The sequence below is a fragment of the Musca domestica genome, unplaced genomic scaffold (genome assembly GCF_030504385.1).
Source record: "Musca domestica strain aabys unplaced genomic scaffold, Musca_domestica.polishedcontigs.V.1.1 33, whole genome shotgun sequence".
NCBI lineage: Eukaryota > Metazoa > Arthropoda > Insecta > Diptera > Muscidae > Musca > Musca domestica.
In genome coordinates, this window is record NW_026712312.1 from 6,981,409 (window position 1) to 7,001,576 (window position 20,168).

The 20,168-nt window shown below is 36.5% G+C and overlaps 1 protein-coding gene across 1 annotated transcript in view; it reads right to left on the minus strand.

The window, feature by feature from the left end:
* Nucleotides 1–20,168, minus strand: part of LOC101892436 (uncharacterized) — an 85,259-nt gene that overhangs the window by 22,634 nt on the left and 42,457 nt on the right. The window contains exons 18-22 of the mRNA XM_059125279.1: nucleotides 17,823–18,280; nucleotides 14,409–14,511; nucleotides 11,007–12,314; nucleotides 6,933–7,201; nucleotides 4,974–5,222 (exon numbers count right to left, since the gene is read on the minus strand). Of these exons, the coding sequence (XP_058981262.1) occupies nucleotides 4,974–5,222; nucleotides 6,933–7,201; nucleotides 11,007–12,314; nucleotides 14,409–14,511; nucleotides 17,823–18,280 (2,387 nt within the window). The remainder of the gene's footprint in view (nucleotides 1–4,973; nucleotides 5,223–6,932; nucleotides 7,202–11,006; nucleotides 12,315–14,408; nucleotides 14,512–17,822; nucleotides 18,281–20,168) is intronic.

Sequence of the window (20,168 nt, forward strand, 5' to 3'; positions counted from 1 at the left end):
CACATCCAAATATTTTTATAAACCCAAGGTCTGGGGTGAAAGTGGAATATATCGGTCAACTCCTTCTGGTACCTCCCCCACAAAGTGTCAAAATTTTGAATATTCATGAAGCTCATAAAAGACGAAATTAACATTCGATTCCATTCAGACTTGGCACACCTCAATATTTCTACCAACACAAGATCTGTTATAAAGATGGTAGAGATCGGACAATTGTTTCTGGTACGACCCCCACAAAGGCTCAAAGTTTTGAACAACCAAAACGATTACAAAATCCGAAATAAGGATCCCGTTCTCATCATATTTCACACATCCCATCATTTCTACTAATACAAGATCTTCTGTAAAGATGGGATGTGTCGGTCAACTTCTTCTGGTACCAAAGGTCAAAATTTTAAATATCAATGAAGCTCATAAAACGTGAAGATAACATCCGATTCCATTCAGACTTGGTACATCTCAATATTTCCATCAACACAAGCTCTGTTATAAATATGGTATAGGTCAGACCATTTCTTCAGGAACCTCCCCCACATAGGATTCAAGATTTTGAAAAACAAAACGTTCACAGAAAGCGAAGTAAGCATTCAACTCTCTTCAAATTTCACACATACAAACACATATATATCTGCAAACCCTTTGTGATACTTTATCTGATGTTGCAAAATGGTCAGGCTTAATCCATTTATTGTTGTTTTTTTAAAAACAACGTTTGTTTTTTAGTGAGGAACGAGAGCCACCAATCCTCACCAGTTCCCTTGCTTAATGCCTGGGATATTCTCCCCAGAAGTTATTTTAAAAATAACTTCTATGACAAAAAACTTGCCTTATCCCCTGGTAAACATTACCATTGTTCTCCACTAATAAACGCTGTTTTTTATAAAAACAACAATAAAGGGATTAAGCCTGACCGTTTTGCAACAACAAAATACTACGGTATCCCGAACAAAGAAGCCAACACTGTTATATTTTTATCTGACATAACTTGCGAAAGCAGCCAGCGATTCTTTCCAACTTGCTATATCTAAATATTTCTCTCTACCAGAAACCTGAGATGAACGTGGTATTTATGATTTCGCATAAAATTGGATATAAATGTTAGATTTTCTTGTAATTTTGCCCAAACCTATATTTGTATCTGTATTGGATGAATTATGAAATTATAATACTTCGGTCGACTATATTTGGCACCTCACGCACATTTTGACATTAAAAATTTGCCCATATCTCATGCAAAGTAAAGGAAGTAACCAATATAGTGCAAAACTGGCACGTCGCAATAATTATATCATATTTATTTAGGTCCGGTACGAAATGGACAATATTGGCCCATTCTTTCGGAACCTACTCCATAGATGGTCAACAATTTTAATATTCATAAAAGAAGTCAAAATATATTTAAATAATCGTACATTAGCTGTGGGTTTACATCTGTCGGCAAAACCCGCTGATACTTTTTAACTTATTTTTTATTCAAAACAATACACACACATTCGCAAAATGTGTATGTGTGTTTGAAAGAATAGGGACACCAAAAATTTAATTTAGGGGGTAACTTTGTTCTAACTTCGTAGTTGTACAATGGCTCGAACCATACTCTGGATAGCTTAAATAAATTTATAATCGACTAATTGTTTTTTTTTTTTTTTTTAATTAAATTATTAAAATTACTTTTTTTACATGTCACACCTATCCTCCATGTTTCCAAGACTGGCTTCAAGATTGCTAAAAAAATCACTTATTATGACATATGCACACCCCAACTTGTTAAAGAGTTCCTTCTTTTCCCATCTCCTGCAAAAATTTAACCTTTTCGAAACGAAATTTTAATTTCTTAAAATTACTTTTGATTTTACAGCGAAAAAGAAATGTCATAAATTAACCAAAGTTATAATGAACAGAAATTCACTCATTAGACAATGATCACAGAAAGCAAAAGACCCACAAGGGAAAGGCGTGCACTTGAAAGCAGCAGCAGTAGCATCAGCACAAAGCCCACCTCCAATCCAACGACTGAATAATGTAATGGCACAGCGACCCTGAAACAATTTTAAATCTCCTCCCTCCCACAATGCCCACTCATTGCAGTCATGGTTGCAGTCGCGCCCTGGTTGTCGGTGGTGTGCCACGGTGTTAGTGGTGCCACCGATGCCACGCAAAATACAAATAGTTTCATAAGTAAAACGTTTTGTATTCCATTTCCGTAAAAACGACACCTGTTTCAAAAAACGGCAAAAAGGATTGTCGCTCCAACGTTGGCTCGCACAGCGAAGAACAATGCCAATGGCGGCAACAAAAGCAACAACTGAAACATAGGTAGCAGCAGCAGCATTTCAGGAGGATGTTCACTTCGTTTGCAGTTTTGTGAAAAGCCCTTAAGTGCCATAATGTTATCTAAATTGTACTCGTAACATTTAAGAGAGCATGAACAGACATGCTTTTGAACACTGACACACACACATACCCGTACATACCCCTACATAAAACATCATCATAGATTTGGCAAGTGTGCAAATGTCTTTTAATTTCTTTTCCTCGCAAAGAACAACAACAAAATTCTAATAGTTTTTCATTACGATTCGATGTTACTTTGCAACTAATAGACCAAAAAACCGGGGTTACGAGGGTTGAATGATAAGTTGGGGTAAGGTAAGACGAAACGGAACGAAATGATTGCACGACCTTTCACTGCTTGTGTGAAGAGATGAGATTTAAAAATTTATTCTTAAGGATAAGAAAGGTTACGCACGAAATGCAATTGCAATCGGCAAAATAAGTTCGTGGATCTGACGTTTCAAACACGCCAGCGAACGTTGGTAGTCATTTTTAGAATTACTACACCTTTTTTCATCTAATAAACACGTTATTTGGTAATGATAATTTTTAGCTAGAACAGCTAGATAAAGATTCATAAAGTGATTGGAAAGAACTAGAACTGCAGGTTTCGGTATGTGGGTTTGTCTATGAGAACGGAATACTGTACAAAATTAAGTTAGATGTAGATCTGTCAAACTACATAGCTAGAGTTGTGCCAACTTCAGTTGTTGAGTTGTTCCAACTAGAGTTGGACTCCGGTCGTTTGTATGGAAACTATGCGTATGAGTGATATGACATTTATTAAATTACTCATACGCTTGAGAACTGGTGTACCGAACTATGAACTAGATTGTCGTTAACAGTACTAAATATTGCACCGTTGGCTTGAAATAGGTTGAAATGTGTAGTTGTGGGGTAATGGTACTAAGATTTCTAAAATACACTAAATACCGAACATTTGTATTGAATTTTTGGGACGAGCTAGGAGGCATCATTCAATACCAATAACTTATATAAAATATGAGATACCAACATTTTACATTTTTCCGATTATTTTTATACCCTCAGCCATATGGGTTGAGAGGGTATATATCATGAGACCCATATCCGTTTCTGGACATTTGGAGTCGATCGAGCGACGTCCGTCCGACTGTCTCTCTGGCTGGCAAAATTTCAACATTTTCAAAGAAAATAATTTACCGCAAAGAAAGAGAAAGGATAATCCGATTTGAATAACCAAAACGATAATAAAGTCCGAAACAAACATCCGGTTCTCTTCAAATTACACACATCACAATATTTTTACTAATACAAGGTCTGGTGTGAAGATGGAATATATAGGTCCACTCCCACAAAGGGTCTAAATTTTTAATATTCATGAAGCTCATAAAACGTGGAATTAATCTCCGATTTCATTCAGACTTGCCACATCTTAATATTTTCATCAACACAAGATCTGTTGTGAAGATGGTTGAGATTCCGGTACCTCCCCCACAAAGGGTCAAAGTTTTGATTTCCAAGACGATCATAAAATCCGAAATAAACTTCCGGTTATCCTCAAATTATACATACCACAAAATTTTTATGAGCCCAAGGTCTGGTGTGAAGATGGAATTGTCAACTAATTGTCAACCTTTTTTTCCAATAACACAAGATCTGTTATAAAGATGGAAGAGATGGGATCATTCCTTCTGATACCTGCCTTACATAGGGTTCAACATTTTGAAAAACAAAACGCTTTATATCTATACTCGGTAGGGTCAACTGCTTCGGAAGGGTCAACAGTTTAAATATTCACAACACAAGGCTGGGCGTATACATCTGTCGGCAAAACCGACTGATACTATTTTACATGTTCATATTACATTCGGCAGATGTTGATAACTTGAGCTCTTTATAAGAAGAAATCATCCTTGAAAATAATTATCAAAATTGGTAAAACCTCTTCGAAGAAAATGTTCAATATAGGTCAATATTTTAGAGTAGCGCCGATATAAATGTTGCAACCACATTTTCCAATCGATTTGGCTAACCATTTGTATTTAGGCTATTTTGGGGATAGAGAACATAGGTATTTATTTTGGTATAGTCTCAACCATTATTTTCGGGGGGTTGGGTAATTCTAAGCTGAGGTACTTTGTGGTTTGGTGACATTATATGGGGACTATACCAAAATATATACCTATGTTGTCATTTCCTTGTAAGAAACGAGAGTGCAAATGTCAAAATAATATCACCTATCTTATTTGTAGCGATTTTTCTGAATAGAAACCCCAAATGTTAAATTAGACATTGTAAGGAGAACCTTCAAAATGTAGAAAATTATCACATACCGTTGACGGCTAATCTTTAACGAAGTCAGATGTATAAAAATTTTTGCACACAATACCAAAAGACTATGCGAGTGCTTACATAATAATTGAGCCCCATATCGGCTTAAATTGGTGTTGAATTTTTGTTCTCAAATTGCATTTTTTATTTTTCCCAAAATTATCATACCCCCAACTCTCTCGCACTCTCTCCGCCCACTCAAGGTCATTTATATAATTACTCTATACGAACGAACATTGGACAAATGCACTTCACTGCGTACGTTTTTTCCGGTTTTTTTTTTCTCTCTTGTTTTTATGATGTAACGGTACTTCATTCGCACTTACCTTATGGTATCACAATTAATACGATTCCATCGTGTCGTGTGATGATAGAGTGAAAGTTTATTGCCCACAATTGGAAAACTTTTGTAGGTAATTAAAAGTTCCATAATGGCTTCCAAGCAAATACTGCGTATTTGAAATTGTTCTTGCTGGTCCACCATATTCTCGTCGTAAACTTTATTGATCAGCAGCAGGAATGTCATAAAATATTCTTCGAATTGTTGACGTGTTGTAAAACCAAAAATCGACAATCTAAAAAAAAGATGAAGTGCGCAAAAAGAATTAATAAAAAAACGAAGTCGAGACAAAAGGAATATGAAAGGAGGAAATGTATAGTAAGAAGTCAAAAATTCTTCAAGGATGACTGGGTCGAAACACACACACACAGTTCAAAAGAATTTGAAAATTTAATAGCTAATATAAAAATTGGGAAAAACTCAGTAGGGAAAAATCAAAAGTCGGATGGGCGCCGACTTTATGATACCCTACACCACCATGAATACTTAGTAGAGCTCCCGTAGCAAAAGACGTTATTTGAAGTATATCATACCACCAATCAACATTTGGCTTTAGAGCAATTATAATTTGGTACTAATTTGGAACTAATATAGGGGGGCATATCCAATTCTGAATTGATTTTCACTAAATTTGACGGGGACATTTAAATCTTTTATACCAAATTACACCCTATAGCAAGTGCAAGATATCACTTCGAGAAAGGTTATATTAAAAATATATGTATCAGAGTCGATTTCCACAAAATTGAAACGTACGGCGTAAATTCACTCCATTTGGGCAGATATTAGCCATTATTTCCGCAATAAACCTGAAATCGGATTAAGGATATGTATGGGAGCTGCATCCAAATCATAGCCGATCTCCATAAAATTTGTCAAAGATATGTCAAAAGTCGAAAGTATAGATGTATAACACCAAATATCATTGTTGTCGAAAGCATATTACGAATGTGAGGGACTTACATTCCAAATCGGATGAAACATATATATGGGAACTATAGCTATAACTGGACCGATTTTAATCAAATTTAATTTACTTGCTTCTTGACTGAATTCGAACATTTGATGCACAATTAACTCGAAATCGGTTGAAGATATATATGGGAGCTATATCCAACTATAAACCGATCTTGATTAAATTTGGCAGAGGTTTTTCTGAGCTGTATCTGATATCTGGTACCAAATATCATTGTTATCGATTGCATATTACGAATGCAAAGTACTTAAACACCAAATCGGTGAAATATATAAATAGGAGCCATAGCTATATCTGCACCGATTTTCACCAAATTTGATGTACTTTTGGACAGATATTGACCAGTTGGTGCATAATTGACCCGAAGTCGGTTGAAGATATATTAAAGCTATATCTAAATCTGATCTGATTATCAGCAATTTCAATAGGGTTCGTCCTTGGGCCAAAAAAAATGTTTTGAAAATTTCATCTCAATCGGATAATAAATGTGACCTGCGTTTTGTTCACAAGAACGGACGGACAGACGGACTGATATGCATAAATCGACTCAGAAAGTGATTCTATGAAGATCCTAAAAAGTAACTATGGGTCTATCCATGCACAAAGACATAATACCCCGACTGTAGGGTATAAAAATGGACTGACATTGGAAATTCCGAAAGTCCGTCTATAATCTATTCCTATAAAGTTATTAAAACAATATCACTTTGAGAAATTATTACCGTAATGTAGGGTATATCGAACCATTTTAATTCTACACCCCCCCCCCCCCCCCCCCCCACAAAAAACACCCACTTCTACTCGGAAAATAACCGATTGTAACAAAATCCAATTTCAATTCCTTTTTATTTGCAGCTCTTTAAATTTCCTTTCCTCTCTATTTCTGTTACACCTCCATTAAGTTGTTGTGGTCCAATTGCTTTGGCTCTACATTTCTGGGTGTCAGGGAATTAACGTTAGCGTTCTTACCTTCGAACAAAGCTCTTCAAAATATCGACATCACTTAGACTTTCAATTGGAATAATTGGCAACATTGAATTGCTGGTTACCATAGCCGTGCCGCCGCCAGTGACCGACTGATTTTTATGATGCGATGGCGATGTGGATGGTGATGCGGCAGCACTTGGTGGACAAGATAGTAAACGTTGTTGCTGCTGCATGATTTCAAGGGGTGTTACGGCTGTTGCATAAAACAGATTCGTTCGCAGTGTTGAAATACCAATCGATAGCAAAACATCCTGCAGGAGAAAAAATAAAACAGAAAACAACAAGTAAAGTAAACACAAATACATACAAAAAATGCATGAGTAAAGGATAATGGCCAATGGAGAACCGTGCCGTGTAGTTTGTGCAGGTGTGGTGTTAAATTAACATCAATATTTCATGAAAATACTTTGGTATTCTTTTAGAATAGCTTTTTTGCAATCTTTTATTGGGGAATTGAGGAGCACAGTTATTTTAGTAATGAGTAATTTTACGTGAAAAGACTTTAAATCGTGAGTTTTGAAACATCAGTTCAATGCATTCACGTGATAAGCGACTGAATAACTTAAAGAATTTTTACGTGAAGTATTTTTTTTTACTTATTTTAGTCTAAAAATCTCAGCATTCTATGGTCAAACCTCCTCCATTCTATGGTCATTCCGTTTGTAATACCTCGAAATACTTATGATTGACCCTACAAAGTCTGAGATTCTATCTATCTCAAATTGAGATTCTATCTCAAATCTTTCGAATAAGACAGTAATTACAATCGACAGACGGACATCAATTAATCGGCTTAGAGTTTTGGGCTGACTAAAATTTTGCAAACATGCGTATTTTGCCATTGACAGATTAAGTTCGTAAATGTGCCATGTCGGTCCTGGTGTTCGGATAGCCCTTATATAAGGGTACCTCTCTATATTAGGTATTTTAAGGTATTTTAGTTATAGACCGGAATTCTTTTGAAATTCGCAATGAGTACTGCAGCCTTTGACAAAAAAATGTGTATGTCTTCATATAACCCCCATAAAATTGTGTGTCTTCATATAGCCCTCCATATAACGATACTTCCCATTTCTTTGGTATTTTCATGATATCAGCGACATTATTGACCGGAAATGTTTCAAATTTCTTATTTGAAATTCGAAACCGGTACTACAGGCTATGACAAAAAAACTTTTGCAGGACCACGTCATCGTATGGCCTCTACATAACGGCTCTCGTTGAAGCGGTAATTTCCGACGCTATTTTAAGGTATTTTAGTTATAGACCGGAATTCTTTTCCGACGTAATTTTTTCAATTTCCTTCAAAAAGTTCAGCCCGGCCGAACTTACCTGCTTTTTTACTTGTTTCGAAATACAATCCTTCCAAGATTGTCCCAGTTAAAAGATTTATCTCAAATTTCCGGCATTCAAGAAGGTTATATGTTTGATTAGATAAGAGCTTAATCTTGCACATGTGTCCTCAACTAACAAACCCAACGCCATGATCGATATTGAATAACAATGTGGAAATGCAGAGGGAAGAAATTTTATAATTCCATCTAGGTGACCCTAGTTCCACTCTCTGGGATTCGTCGTAGTAATCATTATTTCGTCATATCGCTCTCGCGGTTCTCTACAAATCGGCAATAAAAAACCGGCGCACCGTTACGTTGTTGCTTTTTTTCAGGGTACGAGAGTGGTTTAACCGTTAAGATGTGTGAGTGATTTAACCGAATGCTACAATGGTCTAACACTTTTCCCTGTTATACTCTGGCACCAACCTGTTGACTCAGAATTTCAGTTTACAGATTCTGAAATCAGTAGATTTAGGCCGAGTAAATTTATCACGCTAGTCTCGCAGCCTCTGCTGGAAAATTTGGTTACATTTCGGGTATTCGACAGCAGCAAAAATCAATTCTGTTATTCTGATATTAAGAAGGTTGAGTAGATCAGAAGATTGGGTAGTTCTGAACTATTTGAATTCTTAATAATCTGAGAATAAAATTGTTCCCTAAAACACCCTTTCGCTGACATCCTTGTTAGCAAAGTGGGTGGGTAGCATAAATTGACAATTTTGGTGAGGTAATCGATAATATATTCGAAGTACTCCACGTTTCAACAATTAATATAAGCGGGAACCTTTTTGCATCAGTCACAGTTAAGTGGTTAAACGTGACTGTGTCCCATTAAAAACTACTTAGTTTATATTGCCCAAAATACTATAACCTTTCAGATGGTGTAGCTAAATTTATGTTGAACGTTCCAGACTCTATAAAATTTAACTGCCAAAGTTCATAATCCTAATTCGCTAGTCCAGTAGCCTTCTAAAAATTTGGTTAAGTTTGGGATAATTGAGCAACAGGTGCACAGCATGAGATAAGATTTCCCTTTTATAAATAGTCAATTTTGTGAGACAACAGAACACCCCGTACTTGGGAGGCTCGTCTAACGTACTAACTGCTAAAATCATAAAAATACGGAATACGAGGACCTGAACGTACATATACAATTTTCTGTCATAGACTGTAGGAACTTCAAATTCGAAATTTGAAACAATTCTGGTGGATAATGTCGCTAAAATCATCAAAATACCGAATATCTTGAGGTACAGTCATATGGACCTATATAGCCCGTTTTCAATACCTAAAGTCCTGCAGTATTCAATCGTAAAACGTATTCAATCTTTTTCAAGTGGCTTAAAAAATGGTTAACTCATTTTTTTTAATAACTCTCTTTGATATCAGCTGATGGAAACGACAACGGAAGAAGTATTAAGGGCTTTCAATTAACGTGATTTATGGGACTTGGTTATGTTTGGCGAACAGTGACGCTCTCACATTGCTCTTTCAGCGTCGATGCCCTGTGGTCACTACAAAAAACGGGATGTTACAACTCGCAATGGGTATTGAAATCCCTTAATACAGGAGGTTGTTGCTTTCGAAAATCTGCCCAATTAATTAGTTAATAGGCTTTTACTGGGGAAATATATATCTACTATATGGTTAATCAGGGACTTGCTCAAGCGATCCATAAGATCCACTTTATGTCTGTCTGTTGAAATCACAATACAGTCTAATGTTGACGTAGAGCTTCAAATTGTTATTGTTAATTGGCAGACCATTGAATATCTAGATTCACGTTTTCCTATAGCGCACATATAACGATACCAATTGATATTCGGTATTTTGATAGTCCTAGTTACATTTAACCACGAAATTATTTCAAAATTAGTATTTAAGACTCGCAATAGATAACAATCCTTGTAGTATAAAATTGCCTACATGGGTTCCCCTTTTTGGTATGGGCCTCTATATAACGCTTCATACACATTATGGTTTTTGGAAAAGTTTAACTGCATTATCTAAACGGTCTTACTTCTATTCGTAGTTTAAAGTGGAACTCGTCTCCAGATACTTTTATTTCAAATTTTTTCTTTAACCAATGATGGAGAGTATTAAAAGTTCGACCGAACTTAATGTTTTTTTTACTTTGTTTCTTAATATTAAAGACATTTCCTTGAAAACTAAAATATGAAAATATTCCTCCTTAGATTGTCTTTAAAACACTCCACCCTGCAGCTAGGATTTCAAAATAATACAATTTAGTTCCGCACCAAAATATTTACACAAGAATATATATAATTTGATTTAACCACTTCCGCAGGATAAACCATTTATTAATCTAATAAATTATTCAATGGCTACACATCTAAACCACTTTGATGAACTATTTTGCTATTCAAAGAAAAATGTTCAACATTTAATTAAAGGTACAAATTTCAAAGCAATAAAATATTCGATTACTTAAATTAAAAGCTCTCCTTCGCATCGACAAATATTGAGATGAAAACATTTATGTGTATGTGTGTGTGTTTTAGGTTAACCCTTAAAATACCCTTCATTGGCTTATGCCAAAAATGTATATCGACTTGATATACCTTCTCAGCATTTAGCTTTCCTTTACAAATTTTACAGAACATTTTCAAACTGGCAATTTTGAGAGTGCTCGAATCCCAAAGGGTTAATACTATTTAGTGTGGCTTTGAGAGAAAATCTAAAATTTTGTAAAACTTACCAATGAAATGAAATCAAACTGGTTATTTATGCCTTTGAGGTCCTGCACCGCCTCAACATCACCCGGTCGGCTGCTGGCTGCCGGACAAAATGTAAAAGTCGTAGACGAATAGTTGTTGTATTCACCAAAACAAATGCCTTTATCATAGTTGCCAATTTTCGTTTCAATTAATTTTCCCAGAAAAATAGCTTTCGAATTGTATTTTGCTGTTAGCCAGGCAATATTTTCAAAGTTTTCTTCCTCATTCGTCGTCGTAGTCGTCGTCGTTGTCGATTTGCACTCCTCCTTTTGTGGTTGGTGTGGTGGCCTTGCTGCATGTCGACAGCAATGGTGTTGTTGATGTTTTTGTGGTGGTTCACTTGCCAGGGAATGGGTCGTTGCGGCTGCTGTCGAAGACCTCAAAACATTTTTATATTTCTTGTAGAATGGTGTATTCTCCAGCAGCAGAGTGCCTGCCAAACTAACAACATCGAGTAGAGAACAAATAATTGTATTTAGTTCACACTTTGCCAGTGGTGTCGATGCTACTTCATCAGCATCCATGGCACTTCCAGGACCACCACTGGAGGGTGCCTTTGCCAATGTCGCCTGCTGTTGGTTCAGGGCGCTCCAAATGAATTTCTGTTGCAACAATGCATCGATGCAGCGTAGACCTATCGTCAGGGAGTTCCTTTGTTCCTGGTTGTTTAGCAGCAGAGGCCTATTGTGGCACAAGGCCACAACACGTTGACAGCAGTAACCGATAAAGCGCACCAGGACGTTTACATGTTCCGGTCGCAACAAGTGTTCGCTCAAGAATTTATCAATGAATTTCGATTCGATGTAAATTAGGGCCGTCACCTCAATTTGTTTAATGTTTTCCATTAATGCGATTACAGCTTCACACAAATGTATGGGCAACAGCAACGACAACACGAACGATAACGATGCCTTGCGACGACCATCAGTATCAGCAGCGGTGGTGGAACTAGGGCCGGTGGTGGTACTGGAAACTGTTGCTTTATTGTCATTGCCACCATCGCCAACAATTGTTGCCTCAACGATACGTGTCATAAGCTGGGCAAGTGAAACTCGCGCTAATGGATTCGGTCGCATGTAGTGAATGTGCGGATTATATTGTATGCAATTATTGCGAAATGTTTGCAGCATCGCCTGCAGCGAATGGGAAATTGTGTGCTTTAAAATACGCTCCGCATCAAAGTTGGCCGTGTTGAATATCTTTTGTAGCTTATTTTCCGATTGTATCTCCAAAAGGATTTTCACTATTTGCCCAGGATCATAGTTGTTTTGTGTCGAGAATTTAATTAACTGTAATGGTAGATAGAACAAGAAAAACAACAACAACAGCAATGAGAACATGAACATTATCAGAAATTCTAGCAAGTGTATCTGCAAATGACATTGCTAATGATAACAACAACAACAATTCAAAAATAGTAACACTAACAAAAACCCAGAGTAGAGGCAAACCCATACCCTCACCCATTTCCTTACTCTCATTGCCAGGCGATGGACGACAAAGACCTTGGCTCTATTTACGAACCGTTTCCTTGTTTTCTTTTAGTTGAAAATATCTCCAGGGTGAGTGCGAAACACAATACGCAGTAAGTACGAAAGAAGAGAACGATTGGTTGCATCGAATCATTAATACCCTTGATCGAAATAGCCACAACATAACATTTTTCTAAAAATATGAGAAAAAAATGTTCTGGTCGAATCGAAGTGCCTAACTGACGAAATCAAAGGTGAGGGCGATCCTTATCGGAAGACAAATCGGGACATATCAAAAAACCATATCTCCGGATTGCTTGAAATTCGAGCGAGTTTTGTCTCTTCTCGAGTTCGAACAGGGAGTAGGAAAAAAAACCTCCGCAAAACTCGTTCTGGTCGAATCGAAGTGCCTAAATGAAGAAATCAAAGGTGAGGGCGATCCTTATCGGAAGACAAATCGGGATATATCAAAAAACCATATCTCCGAAATGCTGGAAATTCGAGCGAGTTTTGTGTCTTCTCGAGTTCAAACAGGGAGTAGGAAAAAAAACTCCAAAAAAACTCGTTCGAGCACGAAACACGCTCGAGGGCGAACATCAAATTTGAATCATATCCATTAATCTAATATCGAAAGTGAGAAAACATTTCGGAAGACTGGGATGACAAATCGGAACATAGCAAAGAATCATGTCTCCGAAATGTTCGAAATTCGAGTAATTTATTTCTCTAATCGAGTTCGGGCAGGGAGTAGGAAAAAATCCTCCGTAATGTATTTTTCAATATCACTCAAATACAGACCTCTGAAAAACTCGTGACGTGTGTAATTTGAAGATAATCGGACACTTACATCTCATTTTATAAGAGTTATAATTATTCAAAATTTTGATCCTTTGTGGAGAAGGTACTTGATGGAGTGGACCGATATTTTCCATTTTCTCACCTAACCTAGCACTATTGAAAATATTAGGATTCGCAAAGTTGGAGCAAAATCGGATTATCCATACACTTTCTGAGCAGTAAATTATTTTCTTTGAAAGTTTTGACATTTTGTGTGGGAGTTACCAGAAGGAATGGACCAATATATTGGATCAAATCAGATACTCCCTTCGAAAGTTAAGGTGCACTGCAGCCAGACAGACAGACAGATGGACGGACATCGCTAGATCGACCCCAAATGTCCTGAAACGGATGTGGTCCAAAGAGACCTAAGGTCAAATGATATAGCTATAACTGAGGATATAATTATACCAAATGGGGATAAGATTTTCAATCGTAAAATGCCAATGTAAACAGCTGTGTCCATATCACACCACGTTTGAAGTGTAGAGTGTCGACTCTTAACTGAATGGAATGACACGAAGCATCATGCCATTTCCATGTGGGGGCACAGAAAATTCAATAGCAATGTGCAAAACATGTGCATGCATATCAAATGGATGATTATTCGATTGAGAACAAATTGTGCACATTGAGGAGAGTTGGCACTTTTCCGTTTGTCTGCCAATGCAACTGCGTATGAGTGATATTAATTTCAATATTAATTTCACAGCAGCATGTATACGCACATGTGGTCGTTTCGAAGCATTTCAGCAAAAGATCTGTGCTGAGATAAAAAAAATGTTTGCAGAACAACAAACACAAAACGCATGAAAGAGAAATTTATAAATAAATTTACTGGCAGCTTGAACATGTTTTAAAAAGGGGCGCATGTTCATTAGACAAGGTCACACAACTAATTGCAAATAGTAACAGAAATTAGTGCTCGCCTTGTCTTGGCCTTAATTATGGGACCGAATACCAAACCACTTTTCTTACAATTTCAGTTTACCTCCCCCTCCCATCCTTCAAACGACAAAGACAAAGACAAAGACAAAGAATTATTGCGACAATGGGAATTACTCTTTTACTCACCTGATTAAATATCCATTTCTCGTCAACAATATTGGAACCACTTCCCAACGGAGGAGTGCCATCATCATCGTTTAGCTCACAAGAATTTTCCAAATCATTTAAGCTGTAACACAAAAGAGAGACACGAACATTAAATGAAAAATCAAATAAATCGAAAGAGAGAAGAAAATCTAAAAGGAACCCCGTAGCTACCTCCCCACCCAACCTCCTCATCTCATCATTCCGGTGAGGAAATTTTTTTCCAAGAAAATATACAATTCTAAAATTGAAATTATAATAACAGAAAGAGAAAGAAAGTTTCACTTGAACAAACATAAAAAGGTTTCTCATCCATTCAAACTGACACACAAAGACAAATATATAAGTATGCATCCTAATAATAGCACTCAATAAATAGTTGAATACAAAAACCCAAACACAGACACAGACACACAGCGAGTGAGGCCAAAGAACGGATACTTAAATACAATATAAATAAATATAACTACAGCTAAGTGCTAAGCTTTGAATACAGTATCAAGAAAGAAATAAAAATTCTAAAAGAATAGAAAATAAACCAATTTTTGTAAAGATATCGTAGTAACTCCTATATAGCGTATACGCAGGGTTGTGAATCGGTAGATGTAACCAAACTCTATAACTCATTATTAAAGACTAGTACCGCTTTGTGTGTGCATCGAATTTAGAAGTTAAAATTGTATATGTGCTGGATGTAAACTCCAGGTTCGAAGGTATATTTTTGCCTATAAACTTATTCTGGTACTTTTCTTCATTTGGATATCTCCCTGACATTTTAACAAATCCAATTATTCATAAATACCCCAAAACTAGCTCGGAAATGGACTATTCTAGAATAGTTAAACTTTGGTCAAACTTCCAAAAATTGTAAATTTCACTGAACATTTCTTTTTAACTAGAATCGAATTCAAATAGGGATTACATCCGACATTCAAAAAAAATAAATTTCATATTCATTTAATATCTGATTCATTCTTTTCAAAAAACTAGACTTAGACTAGAATTTTTTTTATACCCTTAGCCATACTAGTTATACCCTCAGAGAGGATAAATATCATGTGATGCGGCCAAAACGTGTCTCATCGAAATAACGGTTTTGGAGTCTTGGACCAAATCTGTTTCAGGATATTTGGAGTCGATCTAGCGATGCCCATCTGTTTGTCTGGCTGGCTGGTTCGCACGGTAACTCTCGAAGGGAGTATCCGATTTGATGCAAATTCGGTACATCGTAATATTATTATCAAACTTAGATCGAATTCGGAGATGGGCAATATCGGACCACTCTTTCTGGTACCTCACAAAAGCTCGAATTTTTCAAAGAAAATACTTTACAGCACAGAAAGAGAAAGGATAATCCGATTTTGCTCCAACTTTGCTAATCCTAATATTTGCGTCAGTGCTAGGTGAAGTGCGAAAATGGACGACATCGGTCCACTCCATCAAGTACCTCCCCTTCAAAGGATCAAAATTTTGAATAATTACAACTCTTATAAAATGTGATGTAAGTGTCCGATTGTCTTCAAATTTCACACATCCCAATATTTACGTCAACCTAAGGTCAAGTGTTAAGATGGAATATCGGTCCACTCCTTCTGGTACAACCTCCACAAATGGTCGAAATTTTCAAAAAAAAAAATATTTTTTTTTCTGCACAGAAAGATAAACCATAATCCGATTTTGCATCAACTTTGCAAATCCTAATATTAGCGTCAGTGTTTGGTCAGGTACGAAAATGGACAATATCGGTCCACTCTATCAAGTACCTCCTCCACAAAGGGTCAACATTTTGAATAATTATAACTCTTGTAAAATGTGATGTAAAAGTCCGAGCACATTGTAATATTTTCATTAACCCAAGGTGTAGTGTGAAAATGGGATATATCGGTCCACTCCTTCTACTATCTTCCCCCCAAAGGATCTAATTTTTGAGTATCAATATGGATATCGGACCACTTCTTCTGATACGGCTCCAACCCAAACCTCCCCCCACCAACACAAAGGTAAAAATATTTAATAACTAAAACGTTTATAAAATTCGAAATAAGTCTCCGATTCTCTTCATATTACACACATCACAATATTTTTACCAACCCAAGGTCTGGTGTGATGGTGGGATAAATCGGTCAAATCCATTAGGTATACAAAGGGTCAACATTTTGAATATCTATGAAGATAATAAAACGCGAAATTATCAGATTCTATTCACACGTGGAACATCTGAATATATCCATCAACACAAGGTCTGTTATAAAGATAGTAGCGATCGGGCCATTCCTTCTAGTACCTCCCCCACAAAGGGTCAAAGTTTGAATAACCAAAACTGTTCTAAAATCCGAAATAAGATTCCGGTTCACTTCATATTTCATATATCCCATTATTTCTACTAACACAAGATTTGCTGTGAATATGGCATGTATCGGTCAACACCTTCTGGCACCTCCCCACAAAGGACCAAAGTCAAAAGCTCATAAAACGCTAAATTAACATCCGATTCCATTCAGACTTGGTACATCTCAATATTTCCATTAACACAAGGTCTCTTATAAAGATGGTAGAGATAGGACCACTCCCCCACATAGGGTTCAAGATTTTTAAAAAACAAAACGCTCAAAGAAAGCGAAATAAGCATCCTACTCTCTTCAAATTTCACACATCCATACATTTTTGCTAAAGCAAGATATGTTGTCTGTCAACCCCTTCTGGTATGAAAATAGAAAACTGCGGTACGCTATATATGTTACCTTACGCATATTTCCACATTTTCCAAAAATTTGCACATATTTCATATAAAATATAGGAAGTAGAGGATATAGTCCAAATCTGGCACGTTGTAATATTTTTAGGTCAGATACGAATTGGTCAACATTGTCCGACTGCTGCGAAACCTACCCTCTAAAGGGTCAACAGTTTGAATAATCATAAATCAAGGCTGGGGTATACATCTGTCGGCAAAAACCGACTGATACTATTTTACTTGTTCTTTTAAAATTCGCCAATTTCCAATCACCTGTTGGACGAATATCAATATATCAACTCTTCAGAAAACAATACCTTATGAAGTAGTTTTGAACATCGAGCCCATGTGGTTCTGAATTTTCCAAATGCACCTCATTAAAATAACATTCCCCGAACCTTGATATAATTAGTTCTAATGAGGATGGGATTTATCTGATCAATAAGTCACATAAATATGAAAATAATTCGCATTTAACACTTTCTTTTTCCAAACCATATAAATTTACAGATGTTTCCAACTCAGATCTTTGCTCATTTTTTGGAAACTCTTTGAATAAATATGTGATCCCATAAACGGTAATATTTCCTTCTACTGGATACTGTATTCCAAAAGCCGTTTGATGCTTTCATAGAAATAGAATCAAAGTGTAATTGACTTACATCATAAATTGCAAATGTTCACTTGAGTTAAAGTGGTAGGACGATGAGGATGACGACGATGCTGTTTCATCTGCTGCCGCTCCAGCTGATGTTGTTAACGATGATGCGGCAGTTCCTTCCTTTGAGGTAGTCGTCAACAATTGTTGCTGTTCTTCGTCTTCTTCGATTAAATGGACAAATGTATCGTAAATAGCATTTTTATCGTAAGTATCGGACGAATTAACGATCAAATGTCGAGCTAAACGCTCAATTTGTAATTGAAGTGGCCGTTTGTCAACTGAAGATGCTGACGCTGACGAAGAAGAAGACGAAGATAACGATGATGCGGATGATGACATTACAACAAAACTGTATAGTTTATTTAAAATTTGCAAACATTTAGCAAATCGTAGAATGGAACATTCTTCCGTTTTCTTGCACAGATTCTCCACCAGACGCAACAGATATATAATTGAATGCTGTGGGAAGTAAAGAGAAAAAATTAGAGAAATATTAATTCATGAAATGTAATTGGTAAATGGCTAGAAAATAAAGAGGCACATATATTTAAGAGCCTGTTTAGGTATGTAAAAGAAGAATTCAAATGAAAAAACCCAGTTCGAATATTTGAAAAAAAAAACACAAAACACTATGCATTGTCGTTTCTATGTGCCTCCATTTTCCATTACGGGCCTACAGGGTGAGATAAAAAACTGCAAAAAATTAAACGCCATAATTTTTACATTTTTTTAAATTTTATTGAATGAAAACAAAAAATGTCGGAAATAGCATCAAATTTTAGAAAAAGTTTAGATTTGTTCGAATTGGTCACCATTGGCACGAATTATGGCCTTAAAATGGCCAATGAAACCGTCACACGCTGTCCGAATGTTGCTCTGCGGTATTTTGGCCCAATCCCGGCGAAGCGCTTGCTTAAGTTAATCGACACTTTGGTATTTTTTAGTGTCAACCTTGCTTTCCAAAATACTCCTGACACAATAGTCCAACGGATTGGAATCCGGAGATTTTGGTGGCCTTTGTGAGCTGGAAATAAAGCGAGGAACCTCATTTTGTAACTGTGCTGAGTGCGATGGTGCTGAGTCCTGTTGGAATGTCCAAGGTCTGCGGTCAAAATGTTTGCGTGCCCAAGGCTTTTATACACCCTCCAGAATATTTTCGCAATAATATTCGGCATTTATTCTGATGCCACGGTCGATAATTACGAGCGGAGAGCGTCTATCGGCTGTTATGGCGGCCCACACCATCACCATGGCCGCTTGAGTTCTGGTAGCCAACCGAACGTGCACATTTTCAGCTGACCTCTTTGGCAAGTAAAGACGATCATTTTGTTTGTTTACAAACTGTTGGACAACGAATGTTTTCTCATCGGAGAAAACTAAATTCGGCAGTTCACTACTTTCGGCCAAGCGAAGCAATTATTTAGCTCTTTTGAGTCTATTTTCTTTCTGTTGCGGTGTAAGTTCTTGCACTTTTTGGAATTTCAATGCCTTTACCCCGAGCTCATTTTAAAATATTTACCGAATGAAATATTGCGATATGCTCAGCTTACGAGCATTTTTCCACCACTGTGACGCGGATTTCGATCAAGTCGCTTTTTTATTTTTCGAACCATTTCTGCTGATGTTGCTGTTTTATTCCGTCCACTTCCTTGACGTCGGGCTACGTAACCATCATCACGGTAACGAGCGATGGTACGAGACACAAAAAGATTTATTCACATTTAAATGCTGGAGTGCTCTAACAATAGCCACTTGTGGTTTTCCAGCCAAATATAAAGAAATCACACTATCACGCTTGAATTCCGCACGAATAACTTTTTTTCTGGAAAATTCTCACCAAAATGCTTTTGTACGCTTGTAAACAATATAATGAGCTCTCACTGGAATAATTTTAACAGCTGTCGGATGAGTGGCTTAGAAATGATAGCAGTCTGAGTTTGGTTGCAGTTTCTTCATCTCACGCTGTATTTAAAACATTTGATTCCAGACAAATGGAACCAAACTAAAATTTTGAAAAAGTAGTGATTGCTGAGAACTAACTTTGTTAAACTAATGTTTGCTTTAATATACTTTAAGAAACATCAGATTTTCCTGTCACAAGGAAAATTTTATAAAAAAAATAATCCTATATTCAAAAAATCCAATTCGAGTTATGTAAAAATGTAAAAGAAGTCAAGTTGTAAGGAAAATATTAAACAGATCGTTCTTTTTTGTTTATAATGCTTTAACTTCTACTGTAGGATAGGGTTCAGGTTCGACCAGACAGTTTACGTAGATGATAACGATTTTGCCTATTCAGAGGCATATGACACGAGGGCATAGGGCAAGCATAACAAATAGAAAATTA